At 48.8% G+C, this 24,663-nt stretch overlaps 4 protein-coding genes across 5 annotated transcripts; 2 read left to right on the forward strand and 2 right to left on the reverse strand.

Moving 5' to 3' along the window:
- The first annotated feature begins 766 nt into the window (after window positions 1-766).
- NDUFB10 (NADH:ubiquinone oxidoreductase subunit B10) lies at window positions 767-2,861 on the forward strand. Its single transcript, XM_014936407.1, has 4 exons — window positions 767-985; window positions 1,725-1,863; window positions 2,186-2,325; window positions 2,640-2,861. Exons 1-4 carry the CDS (start codon window positions 838-840, stop codon window positions 2,738-2,740), a joined length of 528 nt encoding a protein of 175 aa, XP_014791893.1. The 5' UTR covers window positions 767-837; the 3' UTR covers window positions 2,741-2,861.
- Window positions 2,862-3,290: 429 nt separating this feature from the next.
- Window positions 3,291-5,469, reverse strand: LOC106884800 (40S ribosomal protein S2). The gene is made up of 5 exons (XM_014936406.1): window positions 5,333-5,469; window positions 4,578-4,751; window positions 4,328-4,487; window positions 3,765-3,856; window positions 3,291-3,414 (listed from the first exon to the last, which is right to left on the reverse strand). Exons 1-5 carry the CDS (start codon window positions 5,378-5,380, stop codon window positions 3,334-3,336), a joined length of 555 nt encoding a protein of 184 aa, XP_014791892.1. The 5' UTR covers window positions 5,381-5,469; the 3' UTR covers window positions 3,291-3,333.
- A 372-nt stretch (window positions 5,470-5,841) lies between these two features.
- Window positions 5,842-8,802, reverse strand: LOC106884799 (40S ribosomal protein S2). Its single transcript, XM_014936405.1, has 7 exons — window positions 8,676-8,802; window positions 8,367-8,525; window positions 8,118-8,207; window positions 7,617-7,724; window positions 6,718-6,891; window positions 6,468-6,627; window positions 5,842-5,999 (listed from the first exon to the last, which is right to left on the reverse strand). The coding sequence occupies exons 2-7, from the start codon at window positions 8,520-8,522 to the stop codon at window positions 5,857-5,859; spliced, it is 831 nt and encodes a 276-aa protein (XP_014791891.1). The 5' UTR covers window positions 8,523-8,525; window positions 8,676-8,802; the 3' UTR covers window positions 5,842-5,856.
- Window positions 8,803-9,906: 1,104 nt separating this feature from the next.
- On the forward strand, window positions 9,907-24,619 carry TBL3 (transducin (beta)-like 3). Of its 2 annotated transcripts, none has more exons than XM_014936707.1 (22): window positions 9,907-10,002; window positions 10,107-10,158; window positions 10,245-10,337; window positions 11,110-11,157; window positions 11,449-11,590; window positions 12,115-12,199; window positions 12,675-12,842; window positions 13,145-13,220; window positions 13,605-13,701; window positions 14,106-14,302; window positions 14,680-14,821; window positions 15,270-15,328; window positions 15,798-15,901; window positions 16,574-16,724; window positions 16,869-17,099; window positions 17,859-17,929; window positions 18,490-18,646; window positions 22,737-22,795; window positions 23,289-23,392; window positions 23,617-23,688; window positions 24,083-24,241; window positions 24,388-24,619. In XM_014936707.1, the coding sequence occupies exons 1-22, from the start codon at window positions 9,959-9,961 to the stop codon at window positions 24,498-24,500; spliced, it is 2,424 nt and encodes an 807-aa protein (XP_014792193.1). In that variant the 5' UTR covers window positions 9,907-9,958; the 3' UTR covers window positions 24,501-24,619. The 2 variants fall into 2 exon arrangements, with proteins under 2 accessions (XP_014792193.1, XP_014792194.1); XM_014936708.1 differs by lacking the exons at window positions 22,737-22,795; window positions 23,289-23,392; window positions 23,617-23,688; window positions 24,083-24,241; window positions 24,388-24,619 and adding exons at window positions 19,100-19,158; window positions 19,652-19,755; window positions 19,980-20,051; window positions 20,446-20,604; window positions 20,751-20,982.
- Window positions 24,620-24,663: the final 44 nt, after the last annotated feature.

The raw sequence follows: 24,663 nt of genomic DNA on the forward strand, positions 1-24,663 counted from the left end.
ACCTACTGGCCACACTCTTCCCTATGCAGCCCCAGGTTCCACTGGCCCTCTTGGCAACAAGGGCACATTACTGGCTCGTGAAAAGTTTGCTATCCACCAGGACTCCCATAACCTTCTCAGCAGTGCTTTCCAGAAGATCCACCCCTAACCTCTATTGGTGCCTGGGGTTCTTCCTCCCCAGGTGCAGGACCCTGCATTTGCCCTTGTTGAACCTCATCAAGGTGCAGGACCCTACATTTGCCCTTGTTGAACCTCATCAGGTTCTTCTCTGCCCAGCTCTCCAGCCTGTCCAGGTCATACTGGATGGCAGCACAGCCCTCTGGAGTGTCAGCCAGCCCTCCCAGTTTGGTGTCATCAGTGAACTTGCTGAGGATATACTCTGTCCCCTCATCCAGGTCATTGATGAACATGTTGAACAGGACTGGGCCGAGTATTGACCCCTGGGGGACAAATCAGCACAGCTTCCTAACGGGGCACCGCACACCCAGAGCTGCCAACACCACTGGGCACCCTGAGCATGGTGCAGCTGGTAAAGACAGCCTAAAAATCCCTCCATCAGCCCAGGCAAGAAGGACTTTGTGATTCTGACCGGAAAACAGGTCGAAGGCCGTAGATGTGATGGTGAGGGCGGGCTCTGCTGCTCCTCCAGGCCGGGGCGTGAGGCGGTCTGAGCTAGGCCGCGGCCACGCCAGGAGGGGGACACGGACTACAACTCCCAGCATGCACCGGGCACAGCTGAGCATGCGCAGAGGGCGCCCTCTGACCCCGCCGTCCCCCGCCACCGGGGTCGCGTAGGGCGCCGCCATCTTCTCCGCCGGGCCCGCCGCCGCCGCCACCATGCCGGAGGACAGCGACTGGGAGGCGTACAAGGTCCCGCCGACCCGCACCCCCGTCTCCGAGAGGACCACGTCGGTGCCCAACCCGGTCACCTTCTTTCAGACCGTCTTCAACTATGTGGTCGACGCGCCCGTCACCTTCGTCCGAGGTACCGGCGGGCCGAGGCCCTCCCTTCTCCCTCCGCCGTGCCGGGGCGGCCGGGGTCTCCTCACTAGCGCCGCTCTGCGGTGCCCGACGGCTGCGGGAGTCGGGCCTCGGGGTGGCACGGGGGCCAGGGGCAAAGATGCAAGGAGAGCGGGACAGGCAGGGGGAGGTGGGACACACAAGGGCACGAACACCGGGACACACGGGGAGAGGCGGGGCTGACAGGGACCGAGCATGGACACTGGGACAGACACGGGGAGAGGGGAGTCAGAGAGAGGGACATGGGATGCAGACAGGACAGAAGGACAGACACAGGGAGATGGGGTCAAAGAGAGGGACATGGGATGCAGACAGGACAGAGGGACAGACACAGGAGGATGGAGGTCAGAGAGAGGGACATTGGATGCAGACAGGACAGAAGGACAGACACAGGAGGATGGAAACCAAAGAGAGGGACATGGGATGCAGACAGGACAGAGGGACAGACACAGGGAGATGGGGGTCAGAGAGAGGGACGTGAGATGCAGATAAGGATGCACTACAGACAGAGGGACAGACACAGGGAGATGGAGGACAGACAAGGACACAGGGGCCAGGGACACCGTGCTGGATGTGTACAGGGCCCACTGCTGCAGCACAGCCCAGGAAGGCAGCAGCAGGAGGGGACAGTGATGCCATGGCGGGCATTGGGGCCATGCTGCCTCTCGCTGGCCAGGGGCCTGACCACGGGGCTGTCCCCACAGAGTGGATCGAGCGCCAACAAGCCAAGAACAAGTTCTACTATTACCACCAGAAGTTTCGCCGCGTGCCCGACCTGAGCGAGTGTCTGGAGGGCGACTACCTCTGCTTCTTCGAGGCCGAAGCGCAGTGGAGGAGGGACAGGTATGGCTGTCACCGCTCCGGTTGGCTTGAACTCACAGCATTTCTGTGGAGTTTGGGGTGTTGAGGCAGCATCTCCTGCCCACCCCGTTACAGAACACCCATTTCATACTCCTGCCGTCCCCCTGCAGCACAGCTGAGCTGGGTGGCATTAGGACACATTCTCCTGTGTAGGAACCTCCTGGTTCCTACAGCACTGCTGCAGGACAGGCCGCTCTCTCCTGTTAAAACCCAGAGCTCACCTTCCACAGGCTGTCATGGTCCTGCCTTCAGCTTTTCTGTCATTTCTTGGCTGTGGTTGCATCCATCATCATCTTCCCCGCAGGATGGTTGATCAGGAAATCGTGGAGATAGTGCGGGAGAGGCTGGGTGCGTGCAAGCAGAGGGAAGGACCCAACCAGTTCCAGAACTGTGCCAAAGAGGCAGAGCTGCTGGCACAGGTCACCAAGGCCTACCAGGACAGATGTGAGTACAGCAACAGCCTGCGTGGGCACCTCTACTGCAGCTGTGACTACACATAGGAAAAGGGGGTCTTAAAATCACTTCCCAAACTTAGAACCATAGAATGGTTTGGGTTGGAAGGAACCTTACAGATCATTGAGTTCCAACCCCCCTGCCACGGGCAGGGACACCTTCCACCAGACCAGGTTGCTCAAAGCCCCATCCAGCCTGGCCTTGAACACCTCCAGGGATGGGACATCCACAACTTCACATGACACAGAGGCATATTTCTTTTTAGCTGTTGAGGGGCACTTTTCTGACATTTACTTTCTTTTTAGATGGTGATCTTGGTGTCCACGGAAATGCGAGGACGTGCCTGATGAAGCAGAAGCACAGGATGATGGAGGAGAGGAAGGCACAAGCAAATGCATCTCAGTAGAATGGTTAGCACCTTCTGTGGTGCTTGTGTGGAATATACAGTGCATGTTGCCTCTTTGAACTCTGATGCTGTTGACCTCTACAATAAATGTGCAGCCCAAACACCTGCCATACAACCAGAATCTAGACTCATTCTTTGAAGAGATCTGCAAATATTTATACAATTGTTCCCTTTTCAGCTCTGAATTCCAGTTGATTTGTTACCAGCCCCTCACTCCAGGCCCCCCCTGGCTTCCTTATTATTGGCATTTCCCCTCAAGGAGCTCTCCCTCACCTCCATCAACCAACAGAAACTCTGCTGCCCTGCCCAGCCCTGGGGAAGAATTCCCTCGGGGTAAAGATTACATGTAGGACAGCACGTAATCTTCAGAGCTGGTTCTAGACCCCATTTAGGATTAATACGTGATTAACGAGGATCAGTGTAACGTAACATACTATTTCATTCAGCAGATGTTCAGGCTCTGGCCCGCAGACGTGAACCTACTCAAATCCCCAGCAGAGATTTAATCCATCTGCCCAAGGCACCAGCCGTCCCCTCAAACCAATCACAATTTCTTGTTCACTGATCACTTTATTGTCTTGTACAAAACCCACTTAAGTCGTTGCCACAGCAGCTGCCTGGGTTCTCTGCACCGAGACTCTGGTGTGGGTCTTTGCCAGATGGTCAGTGAACTCCTGCAAAAAAAAAAATGTAATAAAACCAGTGTTTTATTTTCTCAAGCCACTATCATGAGGTTCTCAGCACTACATCCCTTCCCAGCAAGGTGTGTATGCAGGGGCTGAAGCAGTTGAGATACAACTTATATTTTTACTTAATATTTCAAAGCTTTCCTTTGTCCATGAAATGCCATTTTCTTACTCAAAACTGCATGCTTAAAAAATAAAATCACAGACTACCTGGCAGTCACCTCTGACTGCAGCACTACTCTCCCAGTACCAAAGTGCAAATTCTTTGGGTACAGCATCTGAACTTTTCAGGGTGGGAAGGGTAGGATTTGAGCTGCAAAGTGCAGAAATGCTCTTACCTGGTAAGGAGACTTGGTGAAGACAGTCTCTTTCCAGAGGTCAGGGGTCAGATAACTGTAGGTCTTGGAGATGGCATCAAAGGTGGCTTTAGCTACAGAGAGAAGTCGGACATCACACATCACCACTACAGAAATGGCTCACTAGTACCTGGCCAGGCTGCTCCAAAATGTAGAATTTAGGAAGAAACAGAGAGACCATAGCAGGGCCTCTCTGATATACATACCCAAAACTCAAATTTCTTTCTCTCTCCATTTACGACAATTACACTACTTCCAGCAAGTGCAATCGCGCAGATTGGGAGATTGTTGGTTTTTTAAATATCAATGCACATACAAAAAGACAATTTGTTGCAATTAACTTTTACAGAATTTCATGACCACCTACAGTGGGGCTAACCTGCAGTGTAGAAGTTATTGGTAGAAGTCCTCGCTTCTGCTGGACTGCTAGGTTTTGGTTCAACACAGATTAAAAAATACTACAGAAATGGGCACGTTTGGTCCCTGTCAATGACAAAAACAGCAATATAGAGAGCTAAACTACCACATGAAAAGCTAAAACTCACCAAAGTTCCCGAGGGTGGCAGTGCAGCCCCTGGCTGAGGTGTAACAGTCGTCGATACCCGCCATCATCAGCAGCTTCTTGGGGACAGGGGCAGACACAATCCCTGTCCCACGGGGGGCCGGGATCAGACGCACCAGGACAGAGCCACAGCGGCCGGTCACCTACACAAACGGTCACACAAACAGGTTAGGGCTCCCAAAACACACACCGCAGCACCGTCACCGGGACCAGGCCCAGCAGGTCCTTCTCACCTTGCAAGGCACGGTGTGGGGCTTGCCGATCTTGTTCCCCCAGTAGCCTCGTCGTACTGGCACGATGGATAACTTGGCCAAAATGATGGCCCCACGAATAGCAGTGGCGACTTCTTTAGAGCATTTGACACCAAGACCAACGTGGCCGTTGTAGTCCCCGATAGCGACAAAAGCCTAGGATGGAAAGGAAGAGTTTTCAGCTGTGGCTGCACTGCACAGGAACAGTCTCTCAGCAGAACACAGTCCATTGAGGTATGTCACCAAGGACAACCCCACGTGTGCTCAGCACTGAACAATCTCAGCTCCCTCCAAGCACAAATCACAGCACAGCAAAGCTCACAGTTCAAGAAGCCCATTTTTCCCCTTAGAGCTCATCCTCCAGTCAAAAAACAGCTACAGTTGAAGAACTGGGATTCAAATCCATGATACAGCCTCATACTAATCAGAAATCCTGATAATTTCCCAAATAGCATTCCCTCCCTACACCTAAGGCTCCTCTCTGTCACAGTCTTTATAAGCACAACTTTATTTTGTGCTAGTGCTGTTTCAAGTAACACTTGAACATATTACTAGGGTTTTAAAGTCAATACAAAAACTTGGTAAGCTACAGAAGCAGATATCTAAAGCAAAATATTTGTTAGGTACCACAGAAGAAAATAGAAGCATTTAAATTCGTTTTTGAATATGATACCCAAAAATACTAAGTCAATACACATAAAGCTTTTTGATGTGAGAAAGCAGAAAAAAAAAGCTACCTTAAACCTGGTACGCTGACCAGCACGGGTCTGTTTCTGGACAGGCATGATCTTCAAAACCTCATCTTTCAGAGAAGATCCCAGGAAGAAATCGATGATCTCCGATTCCTGCAAGAGTCAGTCATTGAACCCCACACATGGCCATGCTTTTTAAACAAATCAAACACAGCTAGTGAAGCTGCTACAATGCAAACTCAACAATCCTATACATATGTATTTTAAGCAGTAAGTACTTGAGTACAAAATAAAACCTAATTTTTTCCATCACTAAGCAAATCAATGACAAAGACTCAGGCAACATTTTGCCATCTCCACACAAGGCAGCACACAAAACCCACCACCAACTTATATTTTTACTTAATATTTCAAAGCTTTCCTTTGTCCATGAAATGCCATTTTCTTACTCAAAACTGCATGCTTAAAAAATAAGATAAAATCACAGACTAGCTGGCAGTCACCTCTGACTGCAGCACTACTCTCCCAGTACCAAAGTGCAAATTCTTTGGGTACAGCATCTGAACTTTTCAGGGTGGGAAGGGTAGGATTTGAGCTGCAAAGTGCAGAAATGCTCTTACCTGGTAAGGAGACTTGGTGAAGACAGTCTCTTTCCAGAGGTCAGGGGTCAGATAACTGTAGGTCTTGGAGATGGCATCGAAGGTGGCTTTAGCTACAGAGAGAAGTCAGACATCACACGTCACCACTACAGAAATGGCTCACCAGTACCTGGCCAGGCTGCTCCAAAAATGTAGAATTTAGGAAGAAACAGGGAGACCATAGCAGGGTCTCTCTGATATACACACCCAAAACTCAAGTTTCTTTCTCTCTCCATTTACGACAATTACACTACTTCCAGCAAGTGCAATCGCGCAGATTGGGAGATTGTTTTTTAAATATCAATGCACATACAAAAAGACAATTTGTTGCAATTAACTTTTACAGAATTTCATGACCACCTACAGCAGGGCTAACCTGCAGTGTAAAAGGTATCGGCAGAAGTCCTCACTTCTGCTGGACTGCTAGGTTTTGGTTCAACACAGATTAAAAAATACTACAGAAATGGGCACGTTTGGTCCCTGTCAATGACAAAAACAGCAATATAGAGAGCTAAACTACCACATGAAAAGCTAAAACTCACCAAAGTTCCCGAGGGTGGCAGTGCAGCCCCTGGCTGAGGTGTAACAGTCGTCGATACCCGCCATCATCAGCAGCTTCTTGGGGACAGGGGCAGACACAATCCCTGTCCCACGGGGGGCCGGGATCAGACGCACCAGGACAGAGCCACAGCGGCCGGTCACCTACACAAACGGTCACACAAACAGGTTAGGGCTCCCAAAACACACACCGCAGCACCGTCACCGGGACCAGGCCCAGCAGGTCCTTCTCACCTTGCAAGGCACGGTGTGGGGCTTGCCGATCTTGTTCCCCCAGTAGCCTCGTCGTACTGGCACGATGGATAACTTGGCCAAAATGATGGCCCCACGAATAGCAGTGGCGACTTCTTTAGAGCATTTGACACCAAGACCAACGTGGCCGTTGTAGTCCCCGATAGCAACAAAAGCCTAGAATTGAAAGAGTTTTCAGCTGTGGGTGCACTGACAGGAACAGTCTCTCAGCAGAACAGTCCATCAGAACCTGTCACCAAGGACAACCCAGGTGTGTGCTCAGCACTGAACAATCTCAGCTCTCTCCAAGCACAAATCAAAACACCGCCAGCTATAAGTTGTACAGCAGAGCTCACAGTTCAAGAAGCCCATTTTTCCCCTTAGAGCTCATCCTCCAGTCAAAAAACAGCTACAGTTGAAGAACTGGGATTCAAATCCATGATACAGCCTCATACTAATCAGAAATCCTGATAATTTCCCAAATAGCATTCCCTCCCTACACCTAAGGCTCCTCTCTGTCACAGTCTTTATAAGCACAACTTTATTTTGTGCTAGTGCTGTTTCAAGTAACACTTGAACATATTACTAGGGTTTTAAAGTCAATACAAAAACTTGGTAAGCTACAGAAGCAGATCTCCAAAGCAAAACATTTGCTAGGTACCACAGAAGAAAACAGAAGTATTTAAATTCGTTTATCAATATGATACCAAGTCAATTTTGATGTGAGAAAGCAGAAAAAAAAGCTACCTTAAACCTGGTACGCTGATCTAAAGCAAAATATTTGTTAGGTACCACAGAAGAAAATAGAAGCATTTAAATTCGTTTTTGAATATGATACCCAAAAATACTAAGTCAATACACATAAAGCTTTTTGATGTGAGAAAGCAGAAAAAAAAAGCTACCTTAAACCTGGTACGCTGACCAGCACGGGTCTGTTTCTGGACAGGCATGATCTTCAAAACCTCATCTTTCAGAGAAGACCCCAGGAAGAAATCGATGATCTCTGATTCCTGCAAGAGGCAGTCAATGAACCCCACAATTTTTTAAACAAATCAAACACAGCTACTGAAGCTCCTATAATTCAAGTTCAACAATCCTATACATGTGTATTTTAAGCAATAAGTACTTGAGTAGAAAATAAAACCTAATTTTTCCCATCACTGAGCAAATCAATGACAAAGACTTGGGCAACATTTTGCCATCTCCACACAAGGCAGCACACAAAACCCACCACGCTTCACAAGTGATGCAGCTTATAGCCCTCAGCTTCTACTGATACACGCCTCTAACTCAGACACACTTAATCTGAGCATCCCAAACAGCAAACGCAGCAACTACTGGGAGCTCAGCATTTTGGATGAAGATTCTGCTCACATGTTACTCTAACATTCAGAGCAGTTTACCTTGATTGGAAGCGAGAAGAGATAGATCTCCTCAAGAGACTTGATCTTCATATCCTTGACCAGGCGACCAAGCTTGGTGACAGGAATCCACTAACAAAGAAAACCGGGGAAAAGGGTCAGCGGCGGGTCCCCACGGGAACGGGCCGGTTTTCCCCTCGGGCTCCCGGGATGGCAGCAGACACAGCCCCGCCGCCGTCGGCCCCACACAGCCCGTCCAAGCGCCCCCTCCAGCCCCGGGTTTCCACTTACTTCCTTATCTTCGGCCTTGCCTCCACGGGCCCCGCGGCCCCTCCCTCGGCCCCTACCGCGACCTCGCCCGCGGCCCCGCAGCCCGGTCCCAAAGCCGCCGCGGAAGCCCCCTCGGGCCGCTCCTGCACCTCCGGCAGCACCGGCGTCGTCCGCCATTTGCTATAAGAGAGAAGGGCGCGTTAGGCGAGAACGCAGGGCCCAGAGGCGGCCGATGCGCGGCCACCCCCGGCCCCGATGGGCGCGGATGGAGAGCGGGCCGCTCCGCTGCGCTCCCCCGGCGCCATCCCGCCCGCCCGCCGCCTCACGTACGTGTTCTCTCAGAGTAGAAGGCCGCACCGTCCCGCCGCTGGCTATTTATACCCCGCCGGAGGTCTCGCGAGAGCACTGCCCCGCGCGCTGCATGAGGCATACGCTGAGGAAGCAGAGCGGCGCCTCCCGCCCATTTATACAGGTTCCGGGGCCGGGGGGGGAACCCACCGGCCGCCGTGCGCATGCGCCGGAGCCCCGGCTATAAAGAGGCGCGCACGCGCGTGGCGCTCAGTCTGAGGCGCAGCGAGGGTAAGTGTGGGTGGTGTGCTGTGTCCTGCCTTCTGTGTTGTTGGAACCTTAAACAAAGTACTGTTGGGGGTGTTTATGGTGCTCTCTCAGCTGGTGTCCGGTGGGGTGTGGAGGGGAGGGTCTCGGTGAGCAGCCTGGGGAGGCGCTTTGCGGCTCGTGTTACACACAGGACACAGGCGCGGTCTGAAAATCACTTCGGGTCTCTCGTGGCCCCTGGTGAGATAACTGTGCCGACAGCATAGGGAACATTAAGCTTATTGCCCACGGTAACGTGTGTGGGGAATGAAACCCATGTTCCCATAACCCCTGTACTGAGCTGATAGTCGGGGGAATAACTTGTGCTGAAGCAATGGCTGTTTCTCAAAGTTAATCTTTTCTTCTACCTGCAGGCGCTGAGCGCGGCCTGGGGCTGCTCGGCCTCCCGGAATGGATAGAGCTGCTGGTGCGCCTGGGCACGTTCCTGTGCAACCTGCTCTGGGTGGACCTGCTTTGGACTAGATGATCTCCAGAGGTCCCTTCCAACCCCCCGTGGTGTGGGGTGCCATGTGTGTGTCTGACCCCTTCAGACCGGTTCCCATCTCCGGTGAGCCTTGCAGAGCAATGGGGGTGCTGTAGCGGTGACAGTGTTCACAGCTGGAGCGATCTGAAATGATGCCGTTGTGTATTTTTACGTGCAATAAAAGATTAATTATCAAAAAGTCTGTTTGTAAAGCGTCTTAGTTGGTGTTGCTGCGGTCTTAAAAAAGATATCTCACTTTTCCCCGTGGTTGGAGCTGGGGAGCCGCTTCCTCGGGGCGGGGAGGGGATGCGCCGGTCGGTAAGGTTTCGGGGCGGCGGCACCGGCTGTTCCATCCCCAGCATCCCGGGGGTTCGGCGGGTCCGCCCCTTCCCACACCAAAGATGGCGGTCCCGGCATCAACCCTTTCGCCCCCCCAGCGTAGACGTCACTTAGCTGCGCCGGAAGTGGCGCCCTTCTCCCGTGGCAACCGGGAGCGCCGGAAGCGGGCGGCACGCGGAGCCCGGCGGTGCGGGAGATGGAGGCGGCGGCGGCCGTCAGCACCGTGCGCTTCAAGAGCAAGTGAGGAGCGGGCGGGATGGCTGGGGCCGGGCCCGCAGGGCGGCGCAGGCCGCTGCGGCGGTGGTTTAACCGGCTCCCTGCCCGCTTCTCCCTTTCCCTTCCAGCTACGCCCTGTCGAGGAAGATCGAGCCTTTCTACAAGGGAGGGCGAGTCCAGGTACGGAGGCGGCGAGGGGCAGGGTTGGGAATACCCGCTTCTCCCGCCGCCGTAACGTTCCTGGTTTCCCTTCCTTTTTCCCCCAGATAAACCGGGATGGAAAGTTCATGTTTTGCCCCTGTGGGACCAAGCTGAACGTCATCGATGTGGAAACGGGAGCGCTCCACAGCCTCCAGCAGGTGAGGAGATGGGGCTTGTCCTCAGCACAAGAAGGGCATGGACCTGTTGGAGCAGGGACAGGACAGAGGAGGCCATGAGGATGGTCAGAGGGCTGGAGCACATCTGTGAGGACAGGCTGAGAGAGTTGGGGCTGTTGGGAGAAGAGAAGGCTCTGGTGGGCACCGTTCCAGTCCCTAAAGGGGAGATCTTTTCCCCTATAGGAAAGACGGGGAGGGACTTTTTGCAAAGGCACATAGTGATAGGACAACGAGTAATGGCTTCAAACTGGAAGAGGGAAGATTTAGGTTAGATGTCAGGAAGGAATTTCTCACTGTGAGGGTGGTGAGGCACTGGAACAGGTTGCCCAGAGAAGCTGTGGCTGCCCCATCCCTGGAGGTGTTCAAGGCCAGGCTGGATGGGGCTTGGAGCAGCCTGGTCTGGTGGGAGGTGTCCCTGCCCAGGGCAGGGGGGTGGAACTAGATGATCTTTTAAGTCCCTTCCAACCTAAACTGTTCTGTGAGGTCCAGCCTCTGCTGGTGGTGAAACCACTGAGGGTCTTCCAAGGCTCCTGAGGTGTTTTTCCACTCTTGCTGGCTGTTGTCTTAAAGCTCTCAAGAGAGAGGAGGATGGGAATTACTTGAAATACAGAGAGATGTTATTTATGTTGTCCCCAAGCGCAGCTGGGAGCTATTGGATGCGCTCAGCATCAGCAGAAGCACGTAGAGAAGGAAGTTCCAAGAGCACACCACTCTACAGGGGGGTTAACTGGGTTTTTTAATTTCATTTTTATAGGATGAAGACGAGGATATCAGTTCATTTGTTCTTAGCCCAGATGATGAGGTATGTGCTTTGTGCTTGTCTGTTCTGCTCTGTCAGGGCTCCTGATACACACCAGTGGACGCTGAAGGCTGCTCCGCCTGGAAGTGCCCTGCATTTCCAAGGATCCCTGCGGAATCTTCTCAGGCACTTGTGTCTGTCTCCCCTTCTGAGCTCAAGTCAGAGGAATGCTGCGAGACTGAGCTTCAAGAGCGTCATGGCAACTGGTGTTTCTGTGCTTTGCGTGTGGGCGCTGAAAGAAATTGAAATCTAATTAGTAGTTAACGGTGTTTCCTTTGCCTTGCTTTTGCACAGATCCTGGTGACGGGGAGCCGAGCCCTGCTGCTGAAGCAGTGGAACTGGAGGGAGAACAAGTGTGTCCGCACCTGGAAAGCCGTGCACACAGCGCCGGTTGCGAGCATGGCCTTTGACTCCACTTCAACGTTGTTAGCCACAGGTACAGCCCTGTTTGAGTGTTACGCCATGGGAAGGATGCTGAGTGGCCCTTCTGCTGCTCAATAGCTTAGCTCAGCTGGACACAGCCTGAGTAGGGATCTACTGAATTCAGCCACAATCAGAAGAGGTTTTACTTAGGTAGAAGTGACATCTTGACAGACAGCAAGGGATCCTTTCAATCTTCTATCTAAAATATACTTAGTAAAAGTGTGATAAAAATCGGGCACCTATGAGACTGTGGTGTAGTTATCCCAGTGCAGAACTGGGATGCTTGGAGATGGAGGTGGGCTGGCATGACACGTAGTTTAATTGTACTCCAGGTCTCTTATCTGTGAGTCAAGTTTTGCTCACCTCTCTGAAAGTGTAAGGTGCTCTGTGAGCTTCTCTTCATGTGGGTGGTTGTTATTGGATTAATTTTTCTTTCTTCTGCCTTTGCAACCCATGAAATCTTATAGTTGCTGATATGTTGGACCATTGGTATATCTTTCCTCCATGGTTCATTCATATATGCTCTTCTTCTCCCAGGTGGCTGTGACAGCACCATTAAGATCTGGGATATGATCAAACAGTACTGCACACACAACCTAAAAGGATCTTCAGGAGTCGTACAGTAAGGACGAGTCATATTTGTCACTCACTGGTGTTAGTGTGATGCTTGGGCACTGGGATTGATGTGAAACATCTTGAGTTAATGGAACGTGAAGGTCTATTCTGAGCAGGTTCTGGGCTCTTCTGTTTCAGGGTTTTTGAAATGTCTAGTGAAGAAGCAGGGCTATGACTGGCTTTAGCCCAGAGAGGAGAAATTTCGATTGATAAATCTGTGTCATGGTTTGGGCTGGGCTGGGATCTAACTGGAATATCTGTGCTTACTTCAAGAATGTGGAAAGACTGGCAAAGATCAGTTGTAAATTTTTCTGGTGGGTGGCAGAGGAATGAAGTCCTACAAAGTCCTCTTATAAATGATAACCAACTGATCTGTAGAATGTTGTATTTATTTAAATGTGTATTTATTTAAATGTTGGGCCGATACCAATGTGCCAGATAGTTTATTCCTGTCATGTTCAAGCACATCTCCTCCTTTCTAGCCTTGTTGAGTTCCACCCTGATATCTCCCGTCTGCAACTCTTCTCCTCCTCAATTGACTACAAAATCCGCATCTGGGACCTGAATTCCAGCAAGTGTGTTGCCGTGCTGGACGGCCACTTCAGTGCTGTCACCTCGCTGGTGTTTGCAGATGGAAACACTCTCGTTAGGTAAAATCCTGCAGAAGTGTTAGTCTTTCTCTGCTGTTTACCCTGCCAGAGCCTGGGTGTTTCTGTAGGGTCTGGGAAGGCTGTCCTGTGAGGGCAAGGGCTGTTACGAGTGTTCAGTCTCCACTTGACTATACAAGCCAGTGACTGTAGGTCTCATCACTCGTGTTTCTGGCAATATACTGTGGTGTCACATGGAAGGCTGGTGCCTTTTTTCCTGTGGGCCTCTTCCCATGATTCCAAATTTGCAGTCAGAGCCCGAGTTGAATGAATTTAATGTTGGAATGTGCTCTTTTAACTTGCAGTTCTGGCCGTGATAAAATCTGTATGGTGTGGGACCTGAAAACCAGAGAAAGTAAACGAACCGTCCCTGTCTACGAGGTGAAATTGCATTTCATTTATTCCTTTGAGATCACAGTTCCTATAGTACCTCTCCCTCTTTATGTTCTTATATATTGTGAAATCAGGTTTCTTTCCCTTTCACTTCCCAGAGTCGTTAAAACTCTGTGTCTAAAGCTGTTTATTTTCTTTCTCTCCTTGGCTGGTGTGATCATGTCTGGGCGGTTTAAGGAAATAATATGCCTCCAGTGCTGGAGCAGAAAGGAAGGGCAGTCATGGAGAAAATGTGTTCTCATGTTGTATCTGCCTGCCTGGGGGCTGTGTGTGTCTGTCTGCTGGTACTAACCAGCTGTTGCTCAGCTCTGGTTGCTGAAATGGAACTCTGGTCCCTTGTGCTCAGCTGGTGTTTGGCCAACTCTCTTGCAGAGCGTGGAAGCTGCTGTCTTGTTACCTGAAAAGGGAGATTTCTCTCAACTGGGTGTGAAGAAACAAGGCTTGCACATTGTCACAGCTGGCAGCAAAGGTGAGTTGTCCTGGCATTGTCGCTGCCAGATTTGGAGGCTGAGGAAGGGCTGTATTTAAGATGCTGCATTGCCATTATTTTTGGGATGTGTGTTCTTTGTGCTGAACTCTGAGGGCTGGAGAGCAGAGCCTGATCCTGAGTTTCTCTGACAGTGGATGAGCAGGATTGGTCAGGCGTGCTATGGAGCTTTAACTATGTTTTCAAACTGCAAAAACGTTTGATTTGGACTGGAGAAGAACAACTTTGTGGCCCTTCCTGCCACTGGGATCGGATTTCTTCAGAGTCTTCCCTTAAAGCTGTGTAGCTTTATCCAGCGGGCAAGGCTGGGGTTTGCTGTATATTCTCTGGACAATCACTGTCTAAAACAGTAGCTCTGACGCAATTTGTATCATATTTTTTCTTAGGCATCCTGAAAGTTTGGGAAGTTGCCACAGCTGCTTGTGTATATACCCAGCCTGTGCCCTTTGAGTTGAAGGAGGAGGCCAGCGAGCGCAGCCTCACCCAGTGCATGCTTGTGCCCGAGAGAAATGAGATTGTCACAGTGTCTGTCGAACACAACATTGTTTTTTATGATGCTCAAACTCTTCAGCTCAGGAAGCAGGTAATGACCCTCAGCCTCCTTTTTGCTCTCCCTTTATCCATACTTTATCCATACTTTAGGACCAGCTCTCTTCTTAGTGGAAGCTTTGTCCAGGGGTGCCCACCTCTCCTGCCTGTTTTTGAACAGACATCCAATTTCAGTGATGAGGTTGTTTGGGGGAATATTGCACAGACACAAACATAAGAGAAGAAAGCAGAACAGGCCTAGCCAAAAATCCCTCCTGTGCTCCAGCTTATACTTACAGCTTATCTAAGATTATTATATGCAGTATTACATGAAAAATAACAGTAATGCAGCCTCCCTGAGCACGGTGCCATTTAATTCTTCTCTGAAAAGCTGTCTTCTCCCTCTTAAACTGTTTCTGTTCTGCCATCCAGCTTGCAGGTTACAACGATGAGGTTCTGGATGTGAAGTTCCTTGGGCCTGGTGATTCTCACATTGTTGTGGCAACCAACAGCCCTCAGCTGAAAGTATTTGAACTGGCAACATCCCACTGCCAGATCCTCTATGGTCACACAGGTGTGTGTGGTCAGCTCTGATGTGGGAGGGAGATGGGAAAGCATTTCTTTATCCAGCTTCTCACAACTCTGATGTAGAGGCTGGGGTCCTTGAGTTGTCTCTAGAACAGCATCACAGAAAGTTTTGGAGTTGTGTGAAGAGAGTATATGTTATGTTGTCCTGATTTTGCAAACAGTAGTTTACTTTATCCAGGTCTGTTAGTTCAGTCCCTTTCAGTAGCGGTGGGATCAGTTTAAATTGATACGTGAGTGCAAGCTCTAAATGCAGTTTTGTGGCTGCAAGTGAGAGACTCGCACCAGTGAGTCACTTTGCAGTGAGTGCAGGTATGTTTCTGAGCATCCCAAACATCTCCCCGAGTCAGAAAGCGACAGGGTCATTAATTAACACCATTCTGTTGTCTGATTTGAGTATTGCTTTGCATCCAACTATTTTTTCTTCCTCTGTTCAGAAACAATTCTTGCTTTGGATGTCTTCAGAAAAGGCCTGATGTTCGTCAGCTGTGCTAAGGTGTGTTACTTTTCTTTGTTTAGTGAAACTTTTCATTTCTGGTGATCTTTGTGGGCAGTATTCTTTGGGCTACTTCCCCCAAATATAAGGTTCTTCCACTATCCCTTTTTAACATTGTCATTGGGGAAATGTGATTGATTGTATTTTATTAGCCTGAGAGGAGGTGTCTCATTCTCCAGGCATCTTGCTCTTGTGTTAGAGTTCAGAGATGTCATTAGTGTGAGGCTGATGGGGAGCTGTGGGTAAAAACTGTGTTGGAAGAAAAGGTGCTGACTGCTCTGATACACCCAGAAATAAACCTCCACACTAAATCCCAGACTGCAGAGCACTGTGTTTGCCCTCACCCACCCGGACGAATGCAGGCAGAAGTTCAAGCTTGAAAAGAATTGGTCAGGCTCACGGATGTGATGAGTGCATGCATGATCACTTGTTGAAAAAACATTTCAGTTTATGTCCTCTCCCATTACAGGACAAAAGCATTCGAGTCTGGCGGATGAGCAAAGATGGAAGGGTGATGTGTGTTGCCCAAGGTTTGGGTCATGCACATGGGGTAGGCGCTGTCTCTTGCTCCAGGTAATAAAAATCGGATGAGATTTTTACCTCTGCGACCATGAGTCATGGCTGCTTTGCTGATCCTCAGGGTGGATGTTGTGGTGGATGCCTGCCTCTGAGCTATGCTGTGTCTTGGTCTTGGTCCCAGCTTGTTGTGGTGCTCTGAGTTTGAAGAAAGGATTTTTTTTTATTATTATTTTAATGCAAATCTGTCTCTCCTTAAGTTGCAAAGTTTGCATTTCTTTGTTAATCTAACTCCCGTTTTCCTTAAAGAGCAGCAGCTGGATAAGTTGCCAGATAAAGCTTGAGTGATGTGAGGGTTGGGGAGTGAAGGGAATGTGTCTGTGAAGGTGTTTGCTTGAATAGCATGTCTGTTTATCAGCTCTTCACCTTTCTTCGTGCTCCCTAACAGTCTGGAAGCCCAACTTACCTATTCGCTATAGCGTGCCTTTGTCTGTAAATGAAGAGAGTTCATTTACAGGGCTCTTGCCTAATGTTTGAATTGTTGGAGGCTCTCCCAGGGACCTAAGTTAAATGAAAGACAGCTTGAGAAAATGTTAAAGCACTCTGTTTCCCATCCCAGCAGAGTGACTGAATTTGTGTAGATTCCAGTACGGGAGGAGAAGGCCTTTTTTTGTGTGCAGGGAAGCTACTCTTTTGCTTCTTTACACTTGACACTTTTATTCCCTTCAGACTCAAAGAAAGCTTCATAGTAACCAGCAGCCAGGACTGCACAATCAAGATCTGGAATATCCCGGAATCCCTCGCTTCCAAAGCAAAAGCAGCCTTGATCTCCAGTCCAGAAATCCTTCACGCAAAAGTGACTGAGAGGGGTCATAACAAGGTAACGCTCCAGCTGATGCTAGAACATGCTTTTAGTACTTAAACCTTTCTCTTCCGTGTCATACCCTACATTTGTCACCTGTCCAACAGCTGGAGCAAAGGCTTAAACTGCTCTGCACTCTCTGTACTTGTGTGACTTCTCCAGGACATAAACAGCGTGGCAGTTTCTCCGAATGACAAGCTCATTGCCACGGGCTCACAGGATCGGCTGGCCAAGCTGTGGTCCTCTTCTGATTGCTCTTTGCTGGGTGTCTTCACTGGACATAAGCGTGGAATCTGGTGCGTGCAGTTCTCCCCAGTGGATCAGATCTTGGCCACTTCTTCAGCAGATGGGACCCTGAAGCTTTGGGGTCTTCGGGACTTCAGCTGTCTGAAGGTAATGAGAACTCAGACTACCCTGTGCTCTTGGCAGCCCTCGCATGCAACAGGGGTTGATTAAGGCTGTTTCAAAAAAGTATGTGCTGGTCAGTGTGGCTGAAATGTAGCAGTGTGGCCACGCTGAAGAAAGAGCTCTCCAGGTCTAGCCTTGTTCTCCAGGATCTTGGGTGTGTAAGCCACATACAGAGCTCCAGGGCAAGGGCATTTGCCCAGTGCTCAACTGATCTTTCTATTGTAGCTAATCAGGGAGCAACATGGGGGGAATCGGTGAAAAAGGACATTTACAGTACTGAAAGAAAGCTGGCTTTGCCTGGCACAGCTGTGGCCATGAAGGAAAAACACACAATCTTAAATTTCAGAGACGTTCTTCATAGAACTGTCCAGTCCAGCAGTGTCTCACTAAGAACATGAGAAGGCAATTGCCACTCTGTGCCGTGTTCTGCCCAGCAGTGTTACCTCACTGAAGGGGGGCTTCCTGCAGTGACAGGGGAATAGACCTTCTGGGGAGACAGCCTATGGAGCTCACCTCACCGTTCAGACCACTTGACCAACAAGTTGAAGCAAGCGGGTTGTTTGAAGAAATGATATGGGGACAAGTCATTTCCTCCTGCTTCTTTAACCTCCAGTAAAAGTCTCATGGATTAGAGGCTGCTTTTGGAACTTACCTATTTAGGAGTAAATATCCTCTTGAAAGAGGACTTTCTCAAAAAGTCTGGCAACAACTCTAACACTTCTGAGCTTCCTTGCTGTTTTCCAGACATTTGAAGGTCACGATGCCTCTGTACTGAAGATCATTTTCGTAAGCCGAGGGACACAACTGCTCAGCAGGTAAGTGCCTACACCAGGAGTGGAGAGGAAGATGTCAGAACAAATCAGATGAGAAGTCTCTTAGCTGATATCAGCAGTGAGAGGGAAGAGCCTTGTGCAGTGGATTTAGTTTTGGAAAGACTGATAGGAAGATGCCATGTTTATGCCAAACTTTCTGCTGATCTTCCTTTTCTCCAGTTATGCTGTGGATTCTAGGTAGCTGCTGGATTGGTGACATGCTACAATTAGGCAGAGCTAGGGGGGCATCTTATCCTGCTGCCTTGGCTGAGGGCAAAGAGACAGAGCTAAACAGTTACTGTACCTGGAAATACCACCAGAGTGTATGAGGAAGAGTAGGTAGTAGGATTTACCAAGAAGGAATCACCTGAAGGAATGCTGGTACTACTGGGAACTACTTGTATGGAATTCTCAAGCTCTTTTGACATTTTTGGTTAATGCTACTCCTGTTTAAAAGGCATTGGAATGGGACGAGTTTATCTGATATTTAAGGTGGGGCAGAGCAAGGATGGATCCAGTGATTCTCTGAGTTAAGTTTGTTGTGTTTCTTTCTCTCCCAAAAGTGGTTCTGATGGTCTCTTAAAACTCTGGACCATTAAAACAAACGAGTGTGTGAAAACGTTAGATGGTCACGAAGATAAAATCTGGGGTCTTCACTCTAACAAGCAAGATGATATGGTTGTGACAGCATCCAGTGACTCCTGCATCACGCTGTGGAAGGTACAGCACGGGGTCTTTCCTGTGTTCCCTCTCTGGGTTAGAAATCACAATGCAGTTGGAGAGCTCAGGGCTTGTCTATCTCTGTTCCAGTTTGACACACGCTCTCCTCGCTTTCTGCACGTAGAAATTGGGTCTGTTAGGCATATCTCTGGGTTTGGGCTGGGTTTCTTTTGCCGTACTGTATATCCCCAGTTGATGTTGTAAAAGGAACAGCAGATGGGCCTCAGCAGCCTGCCCAGCGCTGGTCTTGGGCTTAGAGGGAAGGTACAAGTTGCTGGATTTAACATTGAAATTACTTGACCTGGAGATCCTGCTGTAGAAAATTATTTCCTGATCACTTGATGGCTATTTAAAAATTAAATTAAAAATATTTAAAATTAATCTGTATTTAAGCAAAATTTGACAAAGTTATATTCTGGGTGTTTTGGTTTTGTGTTGGTTTTTTTTTTATAGGATGTCACTGAAATTGAAGAAAAAGAGGCCCAAGCTAAGCAGGAGGAGCAGATTTTGAAGTAAGTTGATCCTGTGCAACAACAAGCTGTGAAAGGCAAACTCTCTCCAGTGAAACTGTCGGCACCTAGAGCCATCCAGCTCCATCTAATCCAAATATCACATCGTTTAGCTATTTAGAGGCTGTCAGAGCACAATAGTCTCTTCTTTGTAGTTTATCTTTAGTTCCTGCAAAGCCTTGCTATAATTCTGTCACCTTGACAATTGATTAGTTTCTTGTTTATGCACTGCTAAGATAAGCAAAGTCAAACTGCCAAAAGCTACTTTCACTTTCTCCTGCTTCAGCCAGCACTGAATAGCTCGGAGAGCTCTTGAATGTGCCAGGGTAATTATCTGCACAATGAGGGCACTGAGGCATTAATTGGCAAGTCTTATTAACTTCTTGGCATTAAACCTCTGCGCACTGTGGTTGCCAAATCTGCTGCTTTCTGTATAGCAGTTTTTTCCACCAACCAAATATTTATCTCACTCTTTTGACCCTGATTTGTTTTCTAGGGAGCAAGAGCTTTCTAACCTGCTTCACGAGAAAAGATACCTCAAAGCTTTAGGGTTGGCCATCTCTCTGGATCGTCCGCACACGGTGTTGATGGTGGTCAAAGGTGAGTCCACGTTGTGCTCTGAAGGTGTTTTTCTGCCCTTTCTGCCTTCTACTCTTCCAGGTAGGCAAAGTCTAGAAAGTCTAATTATCTGAAAGTCTCAGTTTTCCCTTTCTCTGGTGGCTCCTGTTTCCCTAAGTGAAGTTGCCCTTGATAACCAATGGTGTCCCTGCTCTCAGTGCCTGAGCCAGACTCCTGCATCAGCTCTTCATTTCTCTGTCCCACAGCCATCCTCAAGGAAACTGACGGGAGGAAGCGCCTGGAGGAGAACCTTGTTCGGCTGCGGAAGGATCAGAAAGGTTTGTTGCAACTTGGTTTAAAGTGCAGGTTAGGGGCTTGTTTTCTCAATTTGAATGAAAAGAAGAATCTCCTTAGACTCAGTGTTTACCACTGAGCTCCCAAAGCAGGATTGCTGCCCCAGGCCACCTTCTTTGTTAGGGTGCTACAGCTCTGAGCTTGTGTGAGTGGCTTTGCCTGGCCTTACCCCCTGTTGTTTGGGGTGTTTCTCAGCTCAAAACAATGTGACAGCTCAAGAATCTCTTCAGTGCAGAGTTGTCCTGCCCCTCTGGGCTTGTCTGTCAGGGTCTGTGGGAGCTGAACCACTGTGAGACAGAAGAGATGCTTTTGAACCTGTTGTCTTCTGCGTGCCAGCACTCTGGCACAGCCAGCCTGTACGATTTCCTTCCTCCCTAGAGGCGGTGCTGGCGTTCTCGGTGACGTGGAATACGAACTCTCGAAACTGCCACGAGGCTCAAGCTGTCCTTGAAACCCTCTTGAAGCACGAAGCACCGGACAACCTCCTGCAGTACTCGGGCATCAAATCTGCTGTGGAGTCCCTGCTGCCTTACACCGGTGGGTCACGCTGCGGGGACGGGCTGTGACCTGACATCTCCTGTGCTCTGAATATTCCCCCTTTGCCTTGATCTTAAGAGAAGGGAGGTTTTTCTCCCCGTTTTGGTGAGCTTTTCTGTGATGCTAATGATTGTTTCTCTTTGCAGAGCGCCACTTTCAGAGGCTGAGCCGTTTGTTACAGGCTTCCATGTTCATCGATTTCATGTGGCAGAACATGAGGCTGGCTGACACAGCCCAGCAGGAAGACATGGCTTTGTGACCTTCCTCCCACCAGTTGCTCTTTCTGGAGGGGAAAGCCTGAAGTGCCTTCCCATCAGGTACAGCAACTGGACTATTCCTGTATTTTATAATAAATTTTTCAAATTTGAATTTCTAAAACAAGTCCAGTCTCTTTAGGGCTTGGTGCGAGGGAAGGGATCGTTCCTCTGGCCAAGCTGTGGTTTCCTTTTCTATTTTCACCCCCTGAATTTTCAGGCTCTTAAATGGCACTTAGTTTGAAGAAAAGGCAGAACCTGGCTCTGAACAAGCATCTGGTCTTTGCTGTGGATTTACAGACTTTCTGGAGTTGGGAGACACTACAGGCAATGCTGTATCGTATCCCAGAGCCCAGCGAGGCAGGTGTAGGGATCAGTGTTGTGTCACTGGATATTTTCTTTGCTTGGGCAGAACACAGCCTGGGCCAAGGCAGGTCTCACCTCTGCCTGCCCTGAGTGTTGGTGCCTGGGAGGGAGATAATCACAGTTTTAATTCCCCAGCTGGCAAGTTTTTGAAGTATAAAAAACAAGCAGCCTTCATAGATATTTACATGTATTTTATTTTAGTCTCTCAAATAAATGTAATAAAACGTATAAAATTCAGAACAACATAAACACCTCAAGTTAAATTGCTTGTTTCAAAAATATTAACAGATACCTAGGAGAATAACTAAAATTAAAGATAGAAATCTATATAAAAGTCTTAAGTTTTCCTATAACTATTTTTCTAACTCTATTCTAGAAAATGAGTTTAGGATGAGAATTGTTAGTTTCAGTAACTACCAGATCCCCTTGAAAGGAGAATATTTTGTTCATAAAAATGACTCTGCCCCTGTTACCCAGTTGGGAAACAAGCTGTACTACACCCGCTTTTGTTTCTGTGCCTGCACAGACATCTTTGTAGGAAATAATCAGAGATGAGGGTCCCAGCCACCAGGGCTTTTGTACTGGGCCATTTGGCAGATCCAGCCAATTTGTATATTTGATGGCCAGTTCTCCGCTACCAAATATGACCTAACCTTTAAACCCACCCCTCCAAAACCCCAGACAAACACCAAAAATCAAAGAGTTTTAAAAAAATAATACATAAAATACAATTAATACATAAAATAGGTGGTTCATATGAATGATATTCAAATGGCTGCAGCATCCCATCTCTGCCCCATACTCTGTCACTTCCTCTGCCCAGGTGTCTCTCTGCAGGGTGGCTGTGGTGCTGACAGCTACCCTGCTGTGGGGAATAACGCAAGGACGATGGTGACACTGTCACACACTGCACCGTGGGACAAATACCTGGCCCGAGGGAGAACTGAATCCCAAGTGACCACTGACTTACAGAGGAGCTGCCAGATCCGCAGGTGCCTTGGCTCCCCTGATGAGTTAAACCACTAAATCCCCCGACTCCAGTAAAGCCCCTCCTGGCTCCCCGACCTCCCGGTGTGAGCTGCAGCACCGGTCACTGTTACCCAGGGCAGCAATGTTTGCATGCAAGTTCTGTCAGGATCTATTTGTGTCCTCGGAAAGCAACAAGTCCCAAGCCCTGACGCTGCCCACACCACTGCCCGGGTTCCTGTGATGGGTCTGTTAGGCATAACTCTGGGTTTGGGCTGGGTTTCTTTTGCCGTACTGTATATCCCCAGTTGATGTTGTAAAAGGAACAGCAGATGGGCCTTAGCATCCTGCCCAGTGCTGGTCTTCTGGAGGGGTTTGGAGGGAAGGTACAAGTTGCTGGATTTAACACTGAAATTACTTGACCTGGAGATCCTGCTGTAGAAAATGATTTCCTGATCACTTGATGGCTAAATAAAAATTAATCTGTATTTAAGCAAGATTTGACAAAGTTATATTCTGGTTTTTTTGTTGTTTTTTTTTTTTTAGGATGTCACTGAAATTGAAGAGAAAGAGGCACAAGCTAAACAGGAGGAGCAGATTCTGAAGTAAGTTGATCCTGTGCAATAATGAGCTGTGAAAGGCAAACTCTGTCCAGTGAAACTGTCGGCACCTAGAGCCATCCAGCTCCATCTAATCCAAATATCACATCGTTTAGCTATTTAGAGGCTGTCAGAGCACAATAGTCTCTTCTTTGTAGTTTATCTTTAGTTCCTGCAAAGCCTTGCTATAATTCTGTCACCTTGACAATTGATTAGTTTCTTGTTTATGCACTGCTAAGATAAGCAAAGTCAAACTGCCAAAAGCTACTTTCACTTTCTCCTGCTTCAGCCAGCACTGAATAGCTCGGAGAGCTCTTGAATGTGCCAGGGTAATTATCTGCACAATGAGGGCACTGAGGCATTAATTGGCAAGTCTTATTAACTTCTTGGCATTAAACCTCTGCGCACTGTGGTTGCCAAATCTGCTGCTTTCTGTATAGCAGTTTTTTCCACCAACCAAATATTTATCTCACTCTTTTGACCCTGATTTGTTTTCTAGGGAGCAAGAGCTTTCTAACCTGCTTCACGAGAAAAGATACCTCAAAGCTTTAGGGTTGGCCATCTCTCTGGATCGTCCGCACACGGTGTTGATGGTGGTCAAAGGTGAGTCCACGTTGTGCTCTGAAGGTGTTTTTCTGCCCTTTCTGCCTTCTACTCTTCCAGGTAGGCAAAGTCTAGAAAGTCTAATTATCTGAAAGTCTCAGTTTTCCCTTTCTCTGGTGGCTCCTGTTTCCCTAAGTGAAGTTGCCCTTGATAACCAATGGTGTCCCTGCTCTCAGTGCCTGAGCCAGACTCCTGCATCAGCTCTTCATTTCTCTGTCCCACAGCCATCCTCAAGGAAACTGACGGGAGGAAGCGCCTGGAGGAGAACCTTGTTCGGCTGCGGAAGGATCAGAAAGGTTTGTTGCAACTTGGTTTAAAGTGCAGGTTAGGGGCTTGTTTTCTCAATTTGAATGAAAAGAAGAATCTCCTTAGACTCAGTGTTTACCACTGAGCTCCCAAAGCAGGATTGCTGCCCCAGGCCACCTTCTTTGTTAGGGTGCTACAGCTCTGAGCTTGTGTGAGTGGCTTTGCCTGGCCTTACCCCCTGTTGTTTGGGGTGTTTCTCAGCTCAAAACAATGTGACAGCTCAAGAATCTCTTCAGTGCAGAGTTGTCCTGCCCCTCTGGGCTTGTCTGTCAGGGTCTGTGGGAGCTGAACCACTGTGAGACAGAAGAGATGCTTTTGAACCTGTTGTCTTCTGCGTGCCAGCACTCTGGCACAGCCAGCCTGTACGATTTCCTTCCTCCCTAGAGGCGGTGCTGGCGTTCTCGGTGACGTGGAATACGAACTCTCGAAACTGCCACGAGGCTCAAGCTGTCCTTGAAACCCTCTTGAAGCACGAAGCACCGGACAACCTCCTGCAGTACTCGGGCATCAAATCTGCTGTGGAGTCCCTGCTGCCTTACACCGGTGGGTCACGCTGCGGGGACAGGCTGTGACCTGACATCTCCTGTGCTCTGAATATTCCCCCTTTGCCTTGATCTTAAGAGAAGGGAGGTTTTTCTCCCCGTTTTGGTGAGCTTTTCTGTGATGCTAATGATTGTTTCTCTTTGCAGAGCGCCACTTTCAGAGGCTGAGCCGTTTGTTACAGGCTTCCATGTTCATCGATTTCATGTGGCAGAACATGAGGCTGGCTGACACAGCCCAGCAGGAAGACATGGCTTTGTGACCTTCCTCCCACCAGTTGCTCTTTCTGGAGGGGAAAGCCTGAAGTGCCTTCCCATCAGGTACAGCAACTGGACTATTCCTGTATTTTATAATAAATTTTTCAAATTTGAATTTCTAAAACAAGTCCAGTCTCCTTAGGGCTTGGTGAGAGGGAAGGGATCATT

Source organism: Calidris pugnax, unplaced genomic scaffold (genome assembly GCF_001431845.1).
Source record: "Calidris pugnax isolate Ruff unplaced genomic scaffold, ASM143184v1 scaffold17, whole genome shotgun sequence".
Classification (NCBI taxonomy): domain Eukaryota; kingdom Metazoa; phylum Chordata; class Aves; order Charadriiformes; family Scolopacidae; genus Calidris; species Calidris pugnax.

What these genes read in the sequence shown, in the direction of transcription:
- NDUFB10 (XM_014936407.1), top strand. Translation starts at nt 838, where the DNA reads ATGCCGGAGGACAGCGACTGGGAGGCGTACAAGGTCCCGCCGACCCGC. An exon ending in GCCCGTCACCTTCGTCCGAG is followed by an intron (nt 986 to 1,724) that starts GTACCGGCGGGC and finishes CTGTCCCCACAG; the next exon opens with AGTGGATCGAGCGCCAACAA. An exon ending in GCGCAGTGGAGGAGGGACAG is followed by an intron (nt 1,864 to 2,185) that starts GTATGGCTGTCA and finishes TCTTCCCCGCAG; the next exon opens with GATGGTTGATCAGGAAATCG.
- LOC106884800 (XM_014936406.1), bottom strand. Translation starts at nt 5,380, where the DNA reads ATGCCTGTCCAGAAACAGACCCGTGCTGGTCAGCGTACCAGGTTTAAG. An exon ending in GTCAGCGTACCAGGTTTAAG is followed by an intron (nt 4,752 to 5,332) that starts GTAGCTTTTTTT and finishes TTTCCATCCTAG; the next exon opens with GCTTTTGTCGCTATCGGGGA. An exon ending in TCACCAAGTCTCCTTACCAG is followed by an intron (nt 3,415 to 3,764) that starts GTAAGAGCATTT and finishes TTTTTTTTGCAG; the next exon opens with GAGTTCACTGACCATCTGGC.
- LOC106884799 (XM_014936405.1), bottom strand. Translation starts at nt 8,522, where the DNA reads ATGGCGGACGACGCCGGTGCTGCCGGAGGTGCAGGAGCGGCCCGAGGG. An exon ending in GTCAGCGTACCAGGTTTAAG is followed by an intron (nt 6,892 to 7,616) that starts GTAGCTTTTTTT and finishes TTTCAATTCTAG; the next exon opens with GCTTTTGTTGCTATCGGGGA. An exon ending in TGCCACCCTCGGGAACTTTG is followed by an intron (nt 6,000 to 6,467) that starts GTGAGTTTTAGC and finishes TTCTCTCTGTAG; the next exon opens with CTAAAGCCACCTTCGATGCC.
- TBL3 (XM_014936707.1), top strand. Translation starts at nt 9,959, where the DNA reads ATGGAGGCGGCGGCGGCCGTCAGCACCGTGCGCTTCAAGAGCAA. An exon ending in GGGACACAACTGCTCAGCAG is followed by an intron (nt 17,930 to 18,489) that starts GTAAGTGCCTAC and finishes CTCTCCCAAAAG; the next exon opens with TGGTTCTGATGGTCTCTTAA. An exon ending in GCTGCGGAAGGATCAGAAAG is followed by an intron (nt 23,689 to 24,082) that starts GTTTGTTGCAAC and finishes CTTCCTCCCTAG; the next exon opens with AGGCGGTGCTGGCGTTCTCG.